We start from the raw sequence: 19,959 nt of genomic DNA on the forward strand, positions 1-19,959 counted from the left end.
CACACACACACACACACACACACACCCCTAAGATATCCAGTTCATTATTAGTTGTAATAGCAAAAGGAGACAACACAGTGACTATTAATATGCAACTGGCTAAATAAATGAAGGTACAACCATACAATGAAAATACATACAGAAATTTTGAAAGTTCTATATGTGTTAAAAAGAAAAGGCCCCAATATAAACTGTTAAGAAAGATACATAATTTTCACTTGGGTAAAAAAGAATTAATCACACATTTTTACACAATATAGAAAACTTCTGGAAAGATTCTAAAAAATACTATTAAAAGCATCTACCTCAAAGGAGTAGGACTTTTTGGCACTCTTCTTTTTAATTTGAATATTTATCATACATGCATTACTTTTATAATTTTGAAGCTATTTCAAATAATAGCTCATTCAATTTTTCAAAACTCTAATAGGACCATTATCTAAAAGCTATGCCCTACACTTCTGCACTAGATCCAATCTCCTCTCTCCACCTCAAGAATAACCAAGTTCAGCAATTCTCCCCTCTGAGTTATCATCAATTTTTCCCTCCATCTTGAATCAATCTTATCACATTCAATTATTTCTCCCATCTTACTCTTAATCCCCTTTACTCTGCCAGCTCCCCATTTTCCTGCTTCCCTTTGCAGGAAAATGCCTTCAAAAGAATTACTACACTCTATCTCCAATTCCTCTCATCACTTCTCTTAAACCCACTCCAATTGGTTACTCCACTGAAACTGCCCATCAAGACCACAAATTACCTCCACATTGAAAAATGCTACAGTTAATTCTCAGTCCTCTCCTACTTGACTCTCAGCAGCATTTATCACAGCTCACCACTTCCTTCTCCCGACACTTTGTTCCTGCATACTTGCTTTTCCTCCAGCTCCACTGAAATGTGTCCTCAGTCTTTTTTGCTAGTCCTTCTTTTCCACCCACAACTCTTCCCACAGTGGAATGCTTAGTCCTTGACTTAGTCCTTGGTCCTCTATTCTTAATCTATACTCACTTCTTTAGTAATATCATCCCATTCCTTGACTTTGAATATCACCCATATGTTAATGACTCTAATACCTATTTTTAGCTCAGAATTCACTCCTGACCTCTGGACTCGTAGATCCAACTACCTATTCACCAAACTTAACATATTCAAACCTAAACTTTTGAAATCCATTACTCCAAAACTATTCTATCTAAACCCTTCGCCATCATTCTCAGCTCATGGCAACCTCCAACTACACAGGCCAAAAACCAACCCTAATGTCACACTGAACTCCTCTCTTTCACATCCATATCAATCCAACAAGAAATTCAGTTGGTTTTACTTTCAAAAATATATCCAGAATCTAATCACTACTCATCATCACTTTCACTGCCACCATGTTGGTCTAAGCTGTATGATCTCTTACATTAATTACAACTACAGCCCTCTAATTAGTCTCTCTGCTTCCATGCTTGCCACTCCAGCCCCAACCCCAAGTCTATTCTCAGCACTGGGCTACAGCAATCCTGTTAACTGTCATGGATCACGTCACTACTCTGCTTAAAACCTGGTTATGGACTGAATGTTTTTGTCCCTTCAAACCTCACTCACCCCATGTGACTCTATTTGGAGATAGGGCCTTTATGGAAGTAATCAAGATTAAATGAGGATATCAGGGTAAGGCTCTGATCTGATAGGATTAGTATGCATACAAGAAGATACACCAAAGAACTCACTATATACAATAAGAGAACATGCAAGAAGGCAGCCATGTGCAAGCCCAGAAAACAACTCTCACCCAGAGAACTATGCCATATCTTGATCTGGGATTTCTAGCCTCCAGAACTGTGAAAAAAAACAAACAAACTACTTTTGTTGTTTCAGACACCCAATCGTGGTATCTTACTATGACAGCCTGAGCAGATTAATACATCTTCCATGTCACTCACGGTAAAATCTAAAATTCTTACAGTGATCTATGAGCCCTTATATAATCGGCCCTACCATCTCCACAACCACCATTACATCTCTGACCTCATCTCCCACTACTGATCCCCTCCCCCTCAGTTTTATGACAAGATGCCAAAAGTACTCACTGCTATTTTCTGCCATTCTGACAGAAAAGTCCCAAAATCAACCAAGACACCACAGTAGGAAGTGACATAATACCCTGTAATGACTCTATTCACTTCTATCTCCTCACCTCAATACCAAATTTCATACACTTTATTCAGGGCCTGGCAACAGCCCTTGTCTCTAATGACCTAAAGGAGTGTCATATAGCTCTCAGGATCAAATTAATTTTAAATGCATACACAGAGAGAGAAAAAAAGAGACTGAATTTAAAGACTTCTCCAACTGCCATATCAATAGGTAAATCTTAATAATGTTACATTAATTGGGATGATTCTGATTTACCTTAAGCTATATGATAACTCACAAGGGAAACTACATACGTATATGTATATACATATATACACATAACTACATATATACGTGTATATATACGTTATATATATATATATATTTAACTACACATATGTACATATAACCACATATATATATATACACACATATATACATAGAACAAAGTAATCAGTTTTGCCAGATGCCACTAAGCATACCTGACTGCTCGCTACTTACTCAACTCACTATTTAACTACTTTTGTAAATGACAGTCAAGATAGTATTAGACTGTTATCTCCAATCTACTCCACTCCCCCACAGCTCTCATTATCTTGTTACCAAAAGAAGCAAAAAGGGATCCTCCTTCTCTACAGTAATTCCTATAACTACTTCTTTTTGAAGAAAAAATGAATTTGGCATTCTATGATAAGCAGCAGTCATTTATACTTTTTAAATTTTTTTTTAATGTTTATTTGTTTTTGAGAGAGAGAAAGAATGCAAGCAGGAGAACGGCAGAGAGAGAAGGAGACACAGAATCCAAAGCAGGCTCCAAGCTCTGAGATGTCAGCACAGAGCCTGACTCAGGGCTCAAACTGACAAACTGCAAGATCATGACCTGAGCAGAAGTTGGAAGTTAAACCAACTGAGCTACCCCAGCGCCCCTTGTCATTCATACTTCTAAGTAGAGTTGGGAATAGCCAAGGAATCAATAATGGAAAAATAGCTTTATAATTTCAATTATTATATAAGAAAAAAGAGAAAGAAAAATATTATGGAAGTCTGAAGGCTAAATGAAAACCAGTAACTCAGTAATGCAGGGCCTTCTTTATTTTCTACATAGGAAAATGAAGTGTTAAAGAACTTTCTAAGATGATAGCAGGAAGCTAAGGAAAACATACAGAGAAGTAAGGGTAAGGGGGAAAGCATTTCCCATGATAAATACGTTAGACTAGAAATTAGGAATTCCTGAGGCCAGAAAGCAAACTGAATTTCAACTTCCAATGGACTAAAATTGAGTCTTTGTTCCCTCTACTGCCCCTGCACAGAAGTAAAATCTCATTTGCTCTCAAATGACATTAATTTTCTTCAGAAAATGAAGAGTCACACCTTCAAAATAGTACAAGTGCACTAAACACAGCAAAGGAGGCAGAGGCTGGACGTGCTGAGAACACAAAAGAAGCAGCACAACATTCATTAACTGAAGAAACATAAAGTGAGCTTTAAAGTGCCAGACATGTGCTAATATTGAGGGAGTAAAATAAAGAATACCCCATAATCACAAAAGCTTCATTCATTCATCATTTTAAGCCAACAAATACATATTTACTATATGCCAAACCCAGTGCTATATCCTAGAGAGTCAACGATGAATAAAACAGACCTACCTGCAAGAATATATAGATGGCTTAGAGCCAAATTCGGCCCATTAGCCAGTATTTGTACAGCCTAGGAGCTAAGGATAGTTTTGTTTTGTTTTTTTTACATTTATTTATTTTTGAGAGATAGAGTGTGAGCAGGGGAGGGGCAGAGAGAGAGAGGGAGACACAGAATCAGAAGCAGGCTCCAGGTTCCAAGCTGTCAGCACAGAGCCCGACGCGGGGCTCAAACCCATGAACTGTGAGATCATGACTGAGCCAAAGTCGGATGCTTAACCGACTGAGCCACCCAGGTGCCCCAATTTTTATATCTTTAAAGGATCATTTGAAAAGAAAAGAAAAAAAAAGAACATACGACAGAGACTGTATGTGGCTCACAAAACCTGAAATAGTTACCATCTGGCGCTTCATAGAAAAAAGTTAGCCAACCCAATGACCTACTGATAAAAGCAGTGTGCATAAGGCTATCACAAAAGAAAGCCAGGATGCCAGGAAAGCAGAAAGAGTACTCTATTCAGCTTTTTAGTAAGTTAATGAATGCTAACTTCCTGAAAAAAGGTGACATCAAAGCTTGGAAAAAAAAAAAAAAGAATATGGCAAATTTGGAGAACTGAAAATAGTTGAATTTATAAAATTCTGAATTTATCCGAAGAGCAAACTTTCAAAAGAAATTTAAGGACTAACAAAGGACCACCAACTTTGATTCTGCCAAATAATAGCAATAAGGAAAAAAGATTTTGTGTGTATACACACGTGCGCACGCACACACACACACACACACCTAAATTATAATTATGCATATGCACACAAACATAAAATTATAATTTAATACAACTACCTTTTCATAAAAGACATCAAAAACAAAAACTATCTCAGAGTTTAAAAACTGAATCTCAGAATTTGAAAACTGAATAAATTCAGTTTTACGCAAAAATGATTCCTATTTTTCTCATTTTGCTTAAGTACACAGAAAGCTCAGTTATAGACAGTCCAAGGGCTGTTTGCTTGAGATTCACTTGTGTAATTAACATCCCCCAATAATTTCAAACTTACTACTACTGACTTATGATAATTTATGATACAAACCAAAGAAACATATGGCTTCATTTCCCATGCCTGTAGGTTTGTATTGTCTATTATTATAGGAGACACCTTCTTCTCAAATGCTTCTTTTGCTGAAAAACACAAACAGAAAATGAAAAATCACTTTTTATAACAATATTAAGTATTCTCTTGAAATTCTGAAATCTGACCTTGTTTTCATAATTTGAAAATCATGGATATGTGCTAATTTTACTCACAACTCAACTTCTAAATATCATTTTTGAGTATATAAAAATTAAAGTACAGATAAGTGTTGGATAATAAACAATAAATACTAAAGTTATAATCAGAATATTTTTAAAAAAACTGATCTAAGTTTTATGTGTGTTACATGTATAAACAGCATATATGGGGAAAAGGCTATCCTTAATATCATCCTAAAAGCAACACTGTATCTTGGATAAGATTCTAGAAGGGATAAGAACTTTAGTAGAAAAACTAATATCAAAATAAAGCCTAGAGTTTAGTTAACGATAATGTACCACTGTTGGGGCACCTGGGTGGCTCAGTTGGGTAAACAACGGACTCTTGATATCAGCTCAGGTTGATCTCAAGGTTTATGAGATCAAGCCCCATGTCAGGCTCTGCACTGCACTGATAGTGCAGAGCCTGCTTGGCATTCTCTCTCTCCCTCTCTCTCTGTCTCTCCCCTGCTTGTGTGCTTTCTCTCTCTCTCAAAATAAATACATAAACATTTAAAAATAATAACAATAATAATAATAATAATAATAATGTACCATTGTTAATCTCTTAGTCTTGACAAAGGTACCATGGTTATATAAAATGTTAACAGAAGAGAGAAATGGGGGAGGAGTATACAGAAACTCTATACTGCCTTTGCAACCTTTCCATAAATCAAAAATTATTCCAAACATGAGTTTTAAAACAAACAAGCATAATATATAAACAAAAAAACACACACAAAGATGTAATGATTTGAAATAAAGAAAACATTATTAAACACTGTATAAGAGATTTTCTTATAAAACTACCTTTTTCCCCCAGGAATTAGACCTATTCAGGAAATTAATGATGAAGCACAATAAGTACGCCTTACAAGGAAATTAGCTGAAAGTTTTTTTTTTTTTTTAATGTTTATTTATTTTTGAGAGAGAAAGAGCGTGCACACGTGCATGCGTGCGAGCATGAGCAGGGGAGGGGCAGTGAGAAAGGGAGACACAGAATCTGAAGCAGGCTCCAGGTCCGGAGGGCTTGTCAGCGCACAGCCCAATACAGGCTGAATGCAGGGTTCAAACTCAAAAACCAGGAGAGCATGACCTGAGCTGAAGTCAGAAGCTTAACTGACTGAACCACCCAGGTGCCCCTATTTGGAAGTTTTAAGTTTCATGTACTCTCTTACAACTCAGTAATAAAAAGGCAAATAATCCAATTTAAAAATAACAAAAGACTAAGGAGCTAGAAAAAGAAGACAAACAAAACCCAAACCCAGCAAAAGGAAAGAAATAATAAAGATTAGAACAGAAATAAATGATATAGAAACTAAAAAGACAATGGAAGAAATCAATGAAACCAGAAGCTGATTCTTAGAAAAGATCAAGAGAACTGACAAACCTCTAGCCAGACTTATTAAAAAAAGAGGACCCAAATAAACAAAATCACTAATGAAAGAGGAGATAAAACAACCAACACCACAGAAATACAAATAATGGTAACAGAATATTATGAAAACCTATATGCCAACAAACTGCACAACTTAGAGAAAATGAATAAATTCCTAGAAACGTATAACTACCAAAACTAAAGCAGGAAGAAATAGAAATTTTGAACACACCAACTACCACCAATGAAATTGAATCACTAATCAAAAAACTCTCAAAAAACAAAAGTCCAGGACCAGATGGCTTCACAAGCAAATTCTACCAAACGTTTAAAGAAGAGTTAATACCTATTCTTCTCAAACTATTTCAAAAAAATAGCTGAAGGAAAACTTCCAAATTCATTCTATGAGGCCAGCATTACCCTGATACAAAACAAGATAAACAGCACAAAAAGACAGAGAGAGACAGAGAGAGAACACTACAGGCCATGAATATAAACGTAAAAATATAGATGTAAGAATCCTCAACAAAATATTAGCAAGCCAAATCCAACAATACATTTAAAAAATCATGCACCACGATCAAACAGAATCTATTCCTGGGTTGCCATGGTGGTTCAATATTTGCAAAACAATCATGACATATCACATCAATAAGAGAAAGGATAAAAATCATAGGATCATTTCAACAGATGCAGAAAAAGCATTTGACAAAGTATGACATCCATTCCTGATAAAAATTCTCTACAAAGTAGGTCTAGAGGGAACATACCTCATCATAATAAAGGCCGTATTTGAAAAACCCACAGCCAATATCATACTCAATGCTAAAAAATTGAGAGCTTTTGCCCTAAGATCAGTAACAAGACAAGGAGGTCAACTCTCATGACTTTTATTCAACATAGTGCTGGAAGTCCTAGACACAGTAATTAGTCAACATAAAGAAATAAAAGGCATCCACATTGATAAAGAAGAAGTAAAACTCTCACTATCTGCAGATGACATGAGATACTATATGTAGAAAATACTGAACACTTCACTAAAAAACTACTAGAACTGATCAATTAATTCAGTAAAATTGAAGGAAACAAAATCAGTGTACAGAAAGCGGATGCATTCCTATACACTGATAATGAAGCAGCAGAAAGTGAAATTAAGAAAACAGTCCTATTTACAATTGCACCAAAAACAATAAAATATCTAGGAATAAACTTAACCAAAGAGTTGTGAAAGACCTGTACTTTGAAAACTATAAAACTGATGAAAGAATTGAAGACAACACAAACAAATGGGAAGATATTCCATGCTCATGGGTTGGAAGGAAAACATTGTTAAAATGTCCATACTACCCAAAGCAATCTACACATTTAATGCAATCCCTACCAAAATACTAACAGTATTTTTCACAGAACTAGAACAAAAAAGAAAAAAAAATACTAAAATTTGTATGGAACCACAAAAGACCTCGAACAGCCAAAGCAATCTTGAAAAATAAAACCGGAGGTATCACAATTCTAGATTTTAAGTTCTTTTACAAAGCAGTAGTAATTAAAATCACATGGTTCTAGCATAAAAAGAAACACATAGATCAAATGAACAGAATAGAAAACCCAGAAATAAACCTATAATTATATGGTCAATTAATATTCAACAAAGGAGGAATGAATATGTCATGGGAAAAAAACAGTCTCTTCAACAAATGGTGTTGGAAAAACTGGACAGCTTCATGCAAAAGAATGAAACTAGGCCACTTTCTTTCACCATCCCCAAAAACAAACTCAAAATGGATTAAAGACCTAATTGTGAGACCTGAAACCATAAAAATCCTGAAGCAGAACATAGGCAATAATTTCTCTTTCATCCACTATAGCAACATTTTTCTAGTTATGTCTCCTGAAGCAAAATAAAAGCAAAAATAAACTACTGGGATTGCATCAAAATAAAAGGTGTCTGAACAGCAAACGAAACAATCAACAAAACTAAAAGGCAACCTATTGAATGGGAAAAGATATTTGCAAATGATTTATCGGATAAAGGGCTAGTATCCAAAATATATAAAGAATTTATACAATTCAACACCCAAAACACAAATAATACAATTAAAAAATGGGCAGGAGATATGAATAGACATTTCTCCAAAGAAGACATACAGATGGGCAATGGACACATGAAATGATGTTCAACATCACTCATCATCAGGGAAATGCAAATCAAAACTACAATGAGGTATCACCTCACACCTGTCAGAATGACTAAAATCAAAAACACAAGAAACAACAAGTGTTGGCAAGGATGTGGAGAAAAAGGAACCCTCCTGCGTGGTTGGTGGGAATGCAAACTAGTACAGCCACTATGGAAAACAGTATGGAGGTTACTCAAAAAAACTAAAAACATAACTTACAATCCGGTAATCACACTACTTACCCAAAAAATACAAAAACATTAATTCAAAGGGATACATGCACTCCTATGTTTACTGCAGCATTATTTATGATAGCCAAACTATGGAATATGGAAGCAGCCCAAGGGTCCATTGATAGATGAATGGATAAAGGTGACACACATACACATACACATACATACACACACACACATGCACGCACACACACACATGAAAAATGTTATATATTATATATACATATATCATATACACACACATAGCAGAATATTATTCAGCCATAAAAAATAATGAAATCTTGCCATTTTGCAACAACATGGATAGAGCTAGGGAGTATAATGGTAAGTGAAATAATTCAGAGAAAGATAAACACCATGTGATCTCACTTATATATGGAATTTATGAAACAAAACAAACAAGGGAAAAAAATAAAAGGGAGAGAGATAAACCAAGGAACAGACTCTTCACTATACAGAACAAAGTTACCAGAGGGGAGGTGGGTGGGAAGATGGGTGAAATAGATGATGGGGATTAAAGAGTACACTTATGATGAAAAAAATAATTTTTTTAATTTTTTTAATGTTTATTTATTTTTGAGAGAGACAGAGTGCAAGTTGGGGAGGGGCAGAGAGAGACACACACAGAATCAGAAGCAGGCTCCAGGCTCTGAACTGTCAGCACAGAGCCTGACAGGGGACTTGAACTCCTAAACCACAAGATCATGACCTGAGCCCAAGTCAGACACTTAACCGACTGAGCCACCCAGGTGCCCCAATAAGAAAATAATTTTTTAAAAAAGAACACAAGATACTTAGGAAAAAATGCATTTTTTTCAAGGAAATTTTTTCCCATTTAATTTTTAAGGGAAAAATTGTACCTGAATATAATTAATGTATTGAAAATCTTTTAATTACATCTTCAGGGGAAAACAAATTAAACAGACAACTTTCCAAAGAAGATAAACTAATGGGCAAAAGGACACACCGAAGAATGCTCAACAGCCTCAACCACCAGGAAAATGCAATCAAAACCACAATGAGCTGGGGCGCCTGGGTGGCTTAGTCAGTTGGGTGTCCGACTTTGGCTCAGGTCATGATCTCGCAGTCCGTGAGTTCGAGCCCTGCGTCGGGCTCTGTGCTGACAACTCAGATTCTGGAGCCTGTTTCAGATTCTGCATCTCCCTCTCTCTGACCCTCCCCCATTCATGCTCTGTCTCTCTCTGTCTCAAAAATAAATAAATGTAAAAAAAATAAAAAATAAATAAATAAATAACCACAATGAGCTACCACTTCACATCCACCAGGATAGTTATAATCAAAAAGACAGACAATAACAACTATTGGTGGCACTATGGAGAAGTTGGGACCCTCATAAACTCCTAGCAGGATTGTAAAATGGTGCAGTTGCCTTGGAAAACCAGTTGGCAATTCCTAAATAGGTTAGACATAGACACACATGTTCATAGCAATATTATGCACAATAGGCAAAAGTGGAAACAATTCAAATGTTCACCAACTGATGAATGAATAAATAAAATGTGGCATATCAATAAACTGGAGTATTATTCAGCCATATAAAGGAATGAATTACTGACACATGCTACAACATGAACCTTGAAAATGTTATGCTAAGTGAAAAGAAGGCTTTCTTTCACAAAAGACCACATATTACAGGATTCTGTTTATTTATTTATTAGAATTTGATATCTTTAATCTCTTATTTTTTTGTATTTTTTTAATATAATTTATTGTCAAATTGGCTTATATGATTCCATTAAATGAAATGCCCAGAAGAGGCAAACCTAGAGACAGAAAGTAAATTAGTGGTTGCCTAGGGCTGGGAGAGATTGAGGAGAAATGAGGAGTGACTATTAATGGGTGTAGGATATTTTGGGGGTGATAAAAATGTTCTAAAAGTGTAGTGATGGTTGTAGAACTCTGAATATGCTTAAAACCATGTGATTACTATCCCAATAAAGCTGTTTAACATAGAGTGCTGCCTACTGAGGCTCGGTGGGTCAGTCAGTCAAGCGTCCGACTTCAACTCAGATCATGATCTCGCAGTTCATGACTTCTGTGCTGACAGCTCAGAGCTGGGAGACTGCTTCAGATTCTGTGTCTCCCTCTCTCTGCCCCTTGCCTGCTCTCTCTCTCAAAAGTAAATAAACATTAAGAAAAATTTTTAATAAATAAGAGAGTTCTGCCTATTAATTTAATATTATTATTGCTAGGACTATTACAGTAGTAAGGGCATGTTCAACTGCTGCTCAGCCCTTCTTTCTCATTTAACCTTAACAACAATCATGAAGGTTAAGTATTATTAAGCCCTTTTACAGCTGAAGACAATAGGCCTTGGAAAGTGTAGATAACTTGTAAAACATCACATAGCTAGCAACTGCCATATCCAAGACTATTCACCACATCATATTGTTTTCTTTATTTTTTGTTGTGTTAGTATTTTCACATTCCTGAGTTCTCACTTTAATATTCAGTTCAAGAAAAAAACACAGAAAAATTTAATGTCTTCAGATGGCAAATTCAAGAATCACTTATACAGTGCATTTAAAATAAAGGTGAAAAATATTGTCGATGTGTATTACAAATTCTTCATATGAAATTCAAACTGTTCATAACATAAAATATAACATTTCATGATAAAACTGTCTTCAGTGAACAGACAGTTGCACTAATAAAAATAGTGAGGTTTTATCTCTGACCTCTCTACAAATTCAGTTTGAGGAGAGCCACTTTTACTCTCACACTGCCTCCCTTAACAAGTAAATCAATCTAGGAAAAAGTAGCAGTTAACACCAATCCCATTTCAGGAAACAGGAACCAGAGCATAGGAGACAACTGGAACCATGTTGAGCTCTTCTGAGACCCATATAGAAAATCTGGTACACTTGTGACAAGATTCCCATTCATTAAATAAAACTTAAACATGTCATGCAACGTTCTAAGCATTTTACAAAAATTAACTCCTTTAATCCTCATAACAACTCTGTGAGATACAATGACCTCCTTCACTTCTTACTATGTAACATAACAATTATTATAATTTTACATATTATATATAGTTGAATAATTCACTTTATTTTTTAAGTTTAATTAAAAACTTTAATTAAAGGGAATCATAACTTCCTAAAAATTATATATCTGTCAAAATACAAATACTTTATATTGCTCTTAATACTACCCACAATCTAATGTCTATTCTTACCACGATTCTGGTTCCATTCATGTGCTTCTCCTAAGTACTTTACATCAAACTGGTACTGTCCATTTATGTAAAAATAATCATCAGTACTAAGAATGATTCCACTAGGATTATCCTCTTGCAAAGTCCTGTGAATGATAAATGGAATTGTTTTCATTAATTTTTCTTCTAAATTCTCTCTCCTAGTTTTCACAAGGTCATAATCCAAATAAAGAACTCAAGTATGGTTATTTAAAAGTGAGAATATAATAATATTCAAACAAATCACATTGGAAATGCTCTAAGCAGAAGATTGACTCCCAAGAAAACTGACCTAAAACAAACCTATTTTGTTCCTTGAATTCAAAACCAATTATGGCTTTTCAACTCTATAATCAAAGTTGAACTTATTTTTCTCCTACTCAAATTAGTTCTCTTCCACATAAAGCTATTTCTACTGATTTCAAAAGCTCACAATCTTGAAATCATCTTTAAATTTTTCTTCTATTCTGTCTCCCAAAATGACATGCTAAGATAAAATAAACTCCTGGAGAAAAGAGTGCTGCTATCAGCCACAAAATAAGAAAAAATTAGTGAAAAGAAAAGATTTCAGTGGTTACTAAACATATCTATTAAGCAAAAGCATTTCACATATTCATATTCTCTATCTGTTATAAATGCTCAGGTTCATGCATCATACTTTTTTAAAAACTCAATTAAACCTCATACCTTGCCAAAAAAGATTTTCCTGATCCTGGAAGCCCTCTGAGAAGAAGAAGAACTAGTCCAACATAAGATGATGTCTTCTTTCTTACAACCTGAGAAACTGGGGTTTCTTGTACTTGATAAGCACTTGCTCCCTCTTTATTTCTCCATACCTTTGTTGGGGAAGTGTGAGAAATAACCGGAGGGGGAAAAGTGTAGTTGACAGGTCTCCAGTGTGTAGCGGTGGTTACGACAGGAGCTACAAAGCCATGATTTCCTTGAAAGAGGTCAAAAGCAGGAATCATTGGATTCCACATTGGTGGAGGTGGAGGAGGAGGCAGCAGTAGAGGGAGAGGGGTAAGTACTGGGCAGTAATTCACATCTTTCCCCTTTGACGGCAGTTCAGTATGTTTGTGCGGTTTGAAATTGAACTCTTCGGAAGGTACGAACATATCAGGGACAGAAGCAGATTTCTGATCCCCACCTGTACCTAGTAAATCAAGCCCCAGATTTTGCACAGTAAGGCTTAAAGCCTGAGGTTCACTGTCATCCAAATCTACAGGGGCTTGAGAGAACGGAGTCTCAACATACTCAGTTTCCAAAAGCTCTTTAGGTCTTTGACCACGATTGCTACCACCCACCATACTGTCACTTGCTACATTTAAAGAACCACTGAGAAGAGAATCTTCCAATGCCAATGTGTCAACCTTTATACAACTTTTGGACTCATCTGAAACAGAATGTGAAGTTACAGTGTTTGAACTTAATGCAGAGGCAGAATTCTCTACATTTTCACTGTTCAAATCCACATTTTCTGTAGAAAGAATGGGAGTCACGCTACTTGCATCTGAATTTACAAATGCACTCGGGTCACTAAAACTGTTAACACTTTGCAAAGGCAAAAATGAGTATACTTGATCATCAGAAGAGTTCAATTTCTCAAAAGCATTCTGTATTAAGGAATCCAAGTCTTCGGTTAGCTGCATGTCCAAAAATGAATCCATTTTTGAATCTTCACTCTCTTCTTCAGGAGGATACTTTTCCATTATTTCACGTCCCACAGCACTTACTTGGCTCTCAGAAGCAATGAAGCTTTTTGAAGATGATTCTTCTACCTTGGCATCAGAGGCAGATAATTCTAATAGACAATCCATTGCATTTTCAACTGTACAACAAGGACAACAATATAAATGTGTATTGAAAATAGTAAAATACAATTTGATTAAAATCCATGTAAAATTATACTTTTTGCACTGAATGGAATATAGAAATTTATAAATATTCAAGTAATTTTTTTATTTAATATTTTACTAGTATACCAGTCTGTATTAGTAAAAGGTTTGAATGGTGGAGTCATACAATGTTGTTACTTTCAGACAAGCTGTAATAAACTAGGCTAATAAATTACCATCAAGTAGAAGGTCTCTGATAAATGTGAATTAACAAAATATTTATAAATTGTATCTAAAGATATCTATAATCATATACATTACAGTTATTTATAAAGACCCTAAAACCAGTTAATTTATTCAATACTGAGCAACTGCATGTCCTTTTAAGTACAAAGTATTTTCAGTACTCTCCTGTAAATCTAATTTGTTTATATGGTTAATGCTATAAATTTCACTTAATACAAAAAATAAGTATCAGCATATACTATATATCGGATATACATTGTACAAAGATAAATAAGACATAGTTTTTACTACACTTAAGAGATTTTTGCAATCTAATGGAGGCAATTAAAGATAATCAAATTAGAAGACAATTATATTATAATATAGATTAAATAATGCACATTTTTAGTAATACACAAATGCCATAACAGCCTTATAAGAGCGTAAGGAAAGATTTCACGTAAGGTAATATGTGAACTGGGACTTGAAGGTTAAAAAGAAACTTGTCAGACACAGGAAGGAAAGGCAAAGCTGGTCTTGAAAACACAAAGTATATTTAAGGTATTAAGAGAAGTTAGTTGGAGTATGGGTACACAGTACTATGGTGGATAAAAGGAGACAAAACTGGAAAAGATCAAGTGAAATTGGGAAGAGTCTTGTATGTCAAGGTAAGAAATATCAATTTTATTTTCTAAAGAAACTATCTGTCACCACATTTGAACTAGGAGCTTTATATATATCACCGATATGAACCCTCAAATAATACTATGAGGGTTAGTATCTCTAGCAAATAGATGAAGAAAATAAAGTTCAAAAAGTATATTAACTTGGCCCAAATCACACAGATACTAAGTGACAGAGCCAGGCCTGGTAACGTCTGACTGAGATCTTTCCCTTATAACACAAATACAGAGCCATTAGAATTGTTAAGCATTTGAAATTTGTGGAGTTTTGCTTATTTTTGTGCTTTGTCTTAAGGAAATATGAAAATGAAGCACAGCACAGTAGGTAACAGCTCTGGTCTGGAGTCAGAAAACCAACATTTAAATTCCTACTTGTTGGCTACGACCCTCGAACAAGTTACTTAACTTGCGTAAGCCTTGATTTTCTCATTTGCAATATGGGGATAATAAAAGTACCTACCTCATAGGGTTGTTGTGAGGATTAAATGAGATAATCCGTGAAAAAGTGCTGTGCATAAGGACTGGCACCTAGTAAGCACCCAATTAATGTTCCCTTAAGAAGAAAAACAAAGAGGGATTGGAGGGGCAAGCCCAGCAGAGAGACCAGTTAGGAGATTATAGCAATAGTACAAAGGTTAGAAGCCCTAAACATGAAGAAAAAAAAAAAAAAAAGAAAAGGAAAAAAAAGAAAAAGGAAGAAAGCAAACACAAAAGGTATTTCTATGAAGAAAATGTACATGATAGAAAACCACAAGATCAACCCAAAAAATTAATGTGTATATAATAAAAACACAGTATTATGTAAAAGTAAGTAAAAGATCAGGATATTTATATCACGCAAGAGATACACAGGGTGTTGGAAAAATTAAAACAATGGTATAAAATAATAAAAACACATAAAAATTCACACAAGAATATAATAATTAATAAGCCATATGCAAAAATGTTCAATAATCCTGTTTATTTAAAGAAAAAACAAATTAAGACAAAGCAAAATTTTATTCCTATTAAAATCGTGAAGTCATACTACACAGTGCTGAAACAGCTGTGGTGAAACCACGGTACTTATACAGTCCTGGAGGGATGGCAACTGGGCACACCTCTTGTAGGCAAATTCAGCAGCACGTTTCCAAGAGCTGAAAACTGTTCTTACCTTTTGACATGAGGAAATAAAACGATGGGACTAAGAAAAAAAGCCAAAAGAAGGGAAAGGCGATTTGTACCAAGATGTCCTGTGCTGTATTAGTTATTCATGAAAAACTTAGTTACAATTAAATAAACTAGAGCACAACATTTCAGTGGAATATTTGAAGCTATTAAAAATAAGTATAAAGATCATAGCAACACTGAAAAAATGCTTGTTACGCTTAAAAAGCAAAATACACAATTTCATCAATGTTATCATTTCAAAATGCTCAAAATATCAATTTTTATGAACAAGATGTAGAGAAGATCCTTGAAAAGAGAAACATTTTTTGTTAGGATGTAAGGGCAATATATTTTTCTTGTAATTCCTCATTGCTTATGTTAGTGTATGTGAAACAAATAAATTTTAAACACATCAACATTAAGAAATAAATGTTGAAGTCACACATAAAACTCTATATACTGTCATTTCTGAGCATTATGCAGACTGCTGAAAACTGTTTTTCTGCATACATAACAGAATACTTAAGCTCACATCACAGACTGCATAAAGAATAAAAGTGAAGTTTATCATGCATTACCAAAACTTCCCCAATCCAGAATAATTTTATCTTATACTAATCATAGCCAATAGCAATACTGAGCATCAACATTTGAAGTACTCAAGTATTAAAGCAATATTTAATTTACTCATTCAGTCAACTTTGATAGTTTCTTGTCTGTCAACATACTTCTAAACAATTTATTACAAGTTATTAATAATACTATACTGAAGACTTGACCAAACAAACAAACAAACCTCGGTTCTCACCGGAAGTCCTATGAGGTACATACTTTTATTTTTCTCATTAACAAATAAGAAAACAGAGCCAGAGAGGTAGTGGCAGAGCTGGAAACCTAACCCAGATTTCCTGATTCCAAAGCCAATATTGTGAAGTACTACTCTATTAGCATCAACTCTTAATAAGCTCTCATTCCCACAATTACAATCTTTTCCCTCAGAACACCTGGATGGCTCAGTTGGTTGTGTCTGACTCTTGATTTCAGTTCAGGTCATGATCCCAGGGTTGTGGGATCGAGCCCCACATCGGGCTCCCCTGCTTAAGATTCTCTCTCTCTTTCTCTCCCTCCCTCTCCCCCTCATCTCCTCCCTCCTCTCCCTAAAAAAATAAAAATATCTTTTCACTCAATAAATATTTACTGAGGTCCTAATATGAGTCATTAGCTATTTTAGGGGCTGGGGATACAGCAATAAAAATATTTTATGAGATCTGTCTTTATGGAGCTTACATCCTAAGACAGTGGTTTTCAGCTGGGGATGATTCTGCTCCCCAAGGGAAATATGACAATAGGTGGAGCCATTTTTAATTTGTCAAAAGGGCTGCTGAAGGTTGCTACTGGCATCTACAAAGTACAGGCCAGGGATGCTGCTAAACATCCTACTATGCACAGGAAAGCCACTCACAACAAAGAATTATCCAGTCCAAAATGTTGGTAGTTCCAACCTGTTCTAGAGGGAAGATAAAAAGAAATAAAACATAGAATATGGTATCTATACATACATCTTATATTTAGAACTATACATATCTTGAAAGCAGAAAAAACTATGCTTTCTTCTTCCTCATATCCTTCACAATACCAAACTTAATAACTTGCCCATAGCAGATGCTCAATAAATTAACCAAAGAGAAAGAAGGCAATCATTTTTCTATATTACTGCTGGTCATGGCATAGTACATGAAGTCTTCTTACATGATGCAAAGGATTCAAACTAAACTTTTTCTCACCTTTGAAATCACATTCAGAAAGCATCAAATACACTACATCGGGATCCAGATCAGAAAACATCTCTGAGATACTGGTGAAGAGTTCTTCCTGATCAACTTTTGTCTCACACATGGAAGGAAGAGTAGTGGTTGGCTCCTCATGACTAGCAACACTGGATACGACAACTTCCTTAGAGCTTGCGGTCTTCCGAAAAGGATTTCCCCCAAGATTTTTCCTTCTCCTTGGCATTCTGACTTCCAAAACTAAAATGTTTCCCTTTTCTTATTTAAGATGTTTGATATTTAAGTCATACCTCAAAGAAAACACGGTTAAATATCTTGCACAATCCAGCAGTAATAGGACCTAAAATAGAAAGTAAGTAAAGACACTCAGACTATACAGTTATATTTCCATTTCTAAAATCGGAATGGTATCTTTATTTGACTCTAAGAAAGTACCATCAACTCTGGCAGCAAAGCCAAAAAGCAGTCAAACAACTTTTCTCTCCAAAATATTCAAGTTTTGCCAGGATTGAACATGTTAAAAATTTAAGATATTAACAAATATAATGTATCTTCACAACAGCGAGTATACTGTTTTAATTAGCATTTCATTTCAAAAAACAAAAAACAATATTCATAATGACAATGTCTACTGAACATCTACATTTGGATGTCTAATAGGCATCATCAACTTAACATGTCCAAAACTGAGCTCCTGATCACCTACTTCACACCTGCTCTTCTCAGTCTTTCCCATCTTAATTAATGCAACTCTATCCTTCCAATTGCTTGGGTCAAAAATCTTGTATTCCTAACTCGTCTCATCCCACATCCAAACTATAAGCCAATTTTGTCAATACTACCCTCAAAATGCATCCAGAATATGACCTTTCCTCACTATCTCACTACTACCACAGCCTGTTGCCTAGATTACTTACAAAAGTCTCCAAACCAATCTCCTTGCTTCCATCCTTGCCCCTTCACAGTCTATTTATATTTAGCACAGCAATCAGAGTGACTCAGTTAAACCATAAGTCAGATCATACATCTCTTCTGCTTAACTATTTACTGGCTTCCCATCTCATTCAGGGTAAAAGCCAGAACTCTTAAAATAGCCTATAACCCAGACCCTGGTTACTTCAGTGCTGTCATCCCTAGACCTTGCTCAGTGCCACTCCAGCCACACTTCACCTCCTTGTTCTTCTTTAACCACACCAGCCATGCTTTTCCCGGGAACCTTTAGATTTGGTTCCCTCTACCTAAACTACTACTCTCTCAAGTATCTATCACATTTATTTCCTCACCACCTTCCTATCATTACTCAAATGTTACCTACTCAGGAAGTCAGTCCCAACAACACTTATCCTTTCCTAACTTGAATTTCCTCATAAGACTTAATCATCTTCTAACACAATACATATTTCATTTCGGGTTTTTTTGTTTTTTTTTTTATATTTACTACCCATACTCAAGTAAAGTGTAAGCTCCACAAGGGCAGGGACTCATTGATCTGAAGAACCCCAGACAGTCTACTTGCTCTCTTCACCTGGATGTATCTAATAACCATTTCAAATTTAACATATGCAAAACTAAATGATATTTTCCCCCAAATCTGCTCTAACCATTTGGTCTAGCTACTTTCATCATTTACTCGTATTCTGGTGTCCTAAATGTTCTTTCTGCTTCCAACTCGTGTCTCCTACAGTCTATTTTCAACACACCAGCCAGAATGTTCATACAGCAACATAAAACATACATACATACATACATACATACATACAACACATAACAAGTCAGAATCAGGGCCTGCTCTAAATCTTCAAGTGGTTCACCATGCCACTCAGTAAAACCCAAGTTCTTACAGTGGCTCACCTCCCTGCTGGCCTTTGATATATTCTTCCCCAAAATATTTGCATTGGTAATCTCACTCCTCCAAACCTTTATTCAAGTGTCAGTTAATGATTTCTTCTTTGATTACTCAATTTAAAATCATCTCCTCCAATCCCTCTGCCCCAATCAATCTCCCTTCCCTGACTTCCCATTGCCCATAATACCCATACTATAAAATTTACCTTTTAATTAAACTTATTGTGTCATAGTTCTCTCCATCTTCCAGAACGGCACTGTCAATATGGCAGCCACCAGCCACATGTGCCTATTTAAATTTAAATTAATTAAAATTAAATAAAATTACACCTTTATATATTAATAGCACATAAAGTAGAATTCAGAGGGGGAAA

The 19,959-nt window shown here is 35.2% G+C and overlaps 1 protein-coding gene across 12 annotated transcripts in view; it reads right to left on the reverse strand.

The window, feature by feature from the left end:
* N4BP2 (NEDD4 binding protein 2) overlaps positions 1 to 19,959 on the reverse strand; it is a 75,889-nt gene that overhangs the window by 41,456 nt on the left and 14,474 nt on the right. For 8 of the 12 annotated variants that reach the window (XR_008296350.1, XR_003418851.2, XM_027055633.2 and 5 more), the window contains exons 2-6: positions 19,792 to 19,874; positions 17,738 to 18,080; positions 12,749 to 13,889; positions 12,044 to 12,168; positions 4,851 to 4,939 (exon numbers count right to left, since the gene is read on the reverse strand). Coding sequence is in view for 10 of the 12 variants with exons in the window: in XM_027055633.2 (XP_026911434.1) it covers positions 4,851 to 4,939; positions 12,044 to 12,168; positions 12,749 to 13,889; positions 17,738 to 17,966 (1,584 nt within the window). In the remaining 2 variants the exon portion in view is untranslated. Of the gene's footprint in view, positions 1 to 4,850; positions 4,940 to 12,043; positions 12,169 to 12,748; positions 13,890 to 15,264; positions 15,358 to 17,737; positions 18,081 to 19,791; positions 19,875 to 19,959 lie in introns of those variants that run through there. The other 4 variants (XM_027055658.2, XM_027055651.2, XM_053217447.1 and 1 more) reach the window with 4 other exon arrangements.

The sequence above is a fragment of the Acinonyx jubatus genome, chromosome B1 (assembly GCF_027475565.1).
Source record: "Acinonyx jubatus isolate Ajub_Pintada_27869175 chromosome B1, VMU_Ajub_asm_v1.0, whole genome shotgun sequence".
In the NCBI taxonomy this organism is placed as follows: domain Eukaryota; kingdom Metazoa; phylum Chordata; class Mammalia; order Carnivora; family Felidae; genus Acinonyx; species Acinonyx jubatus.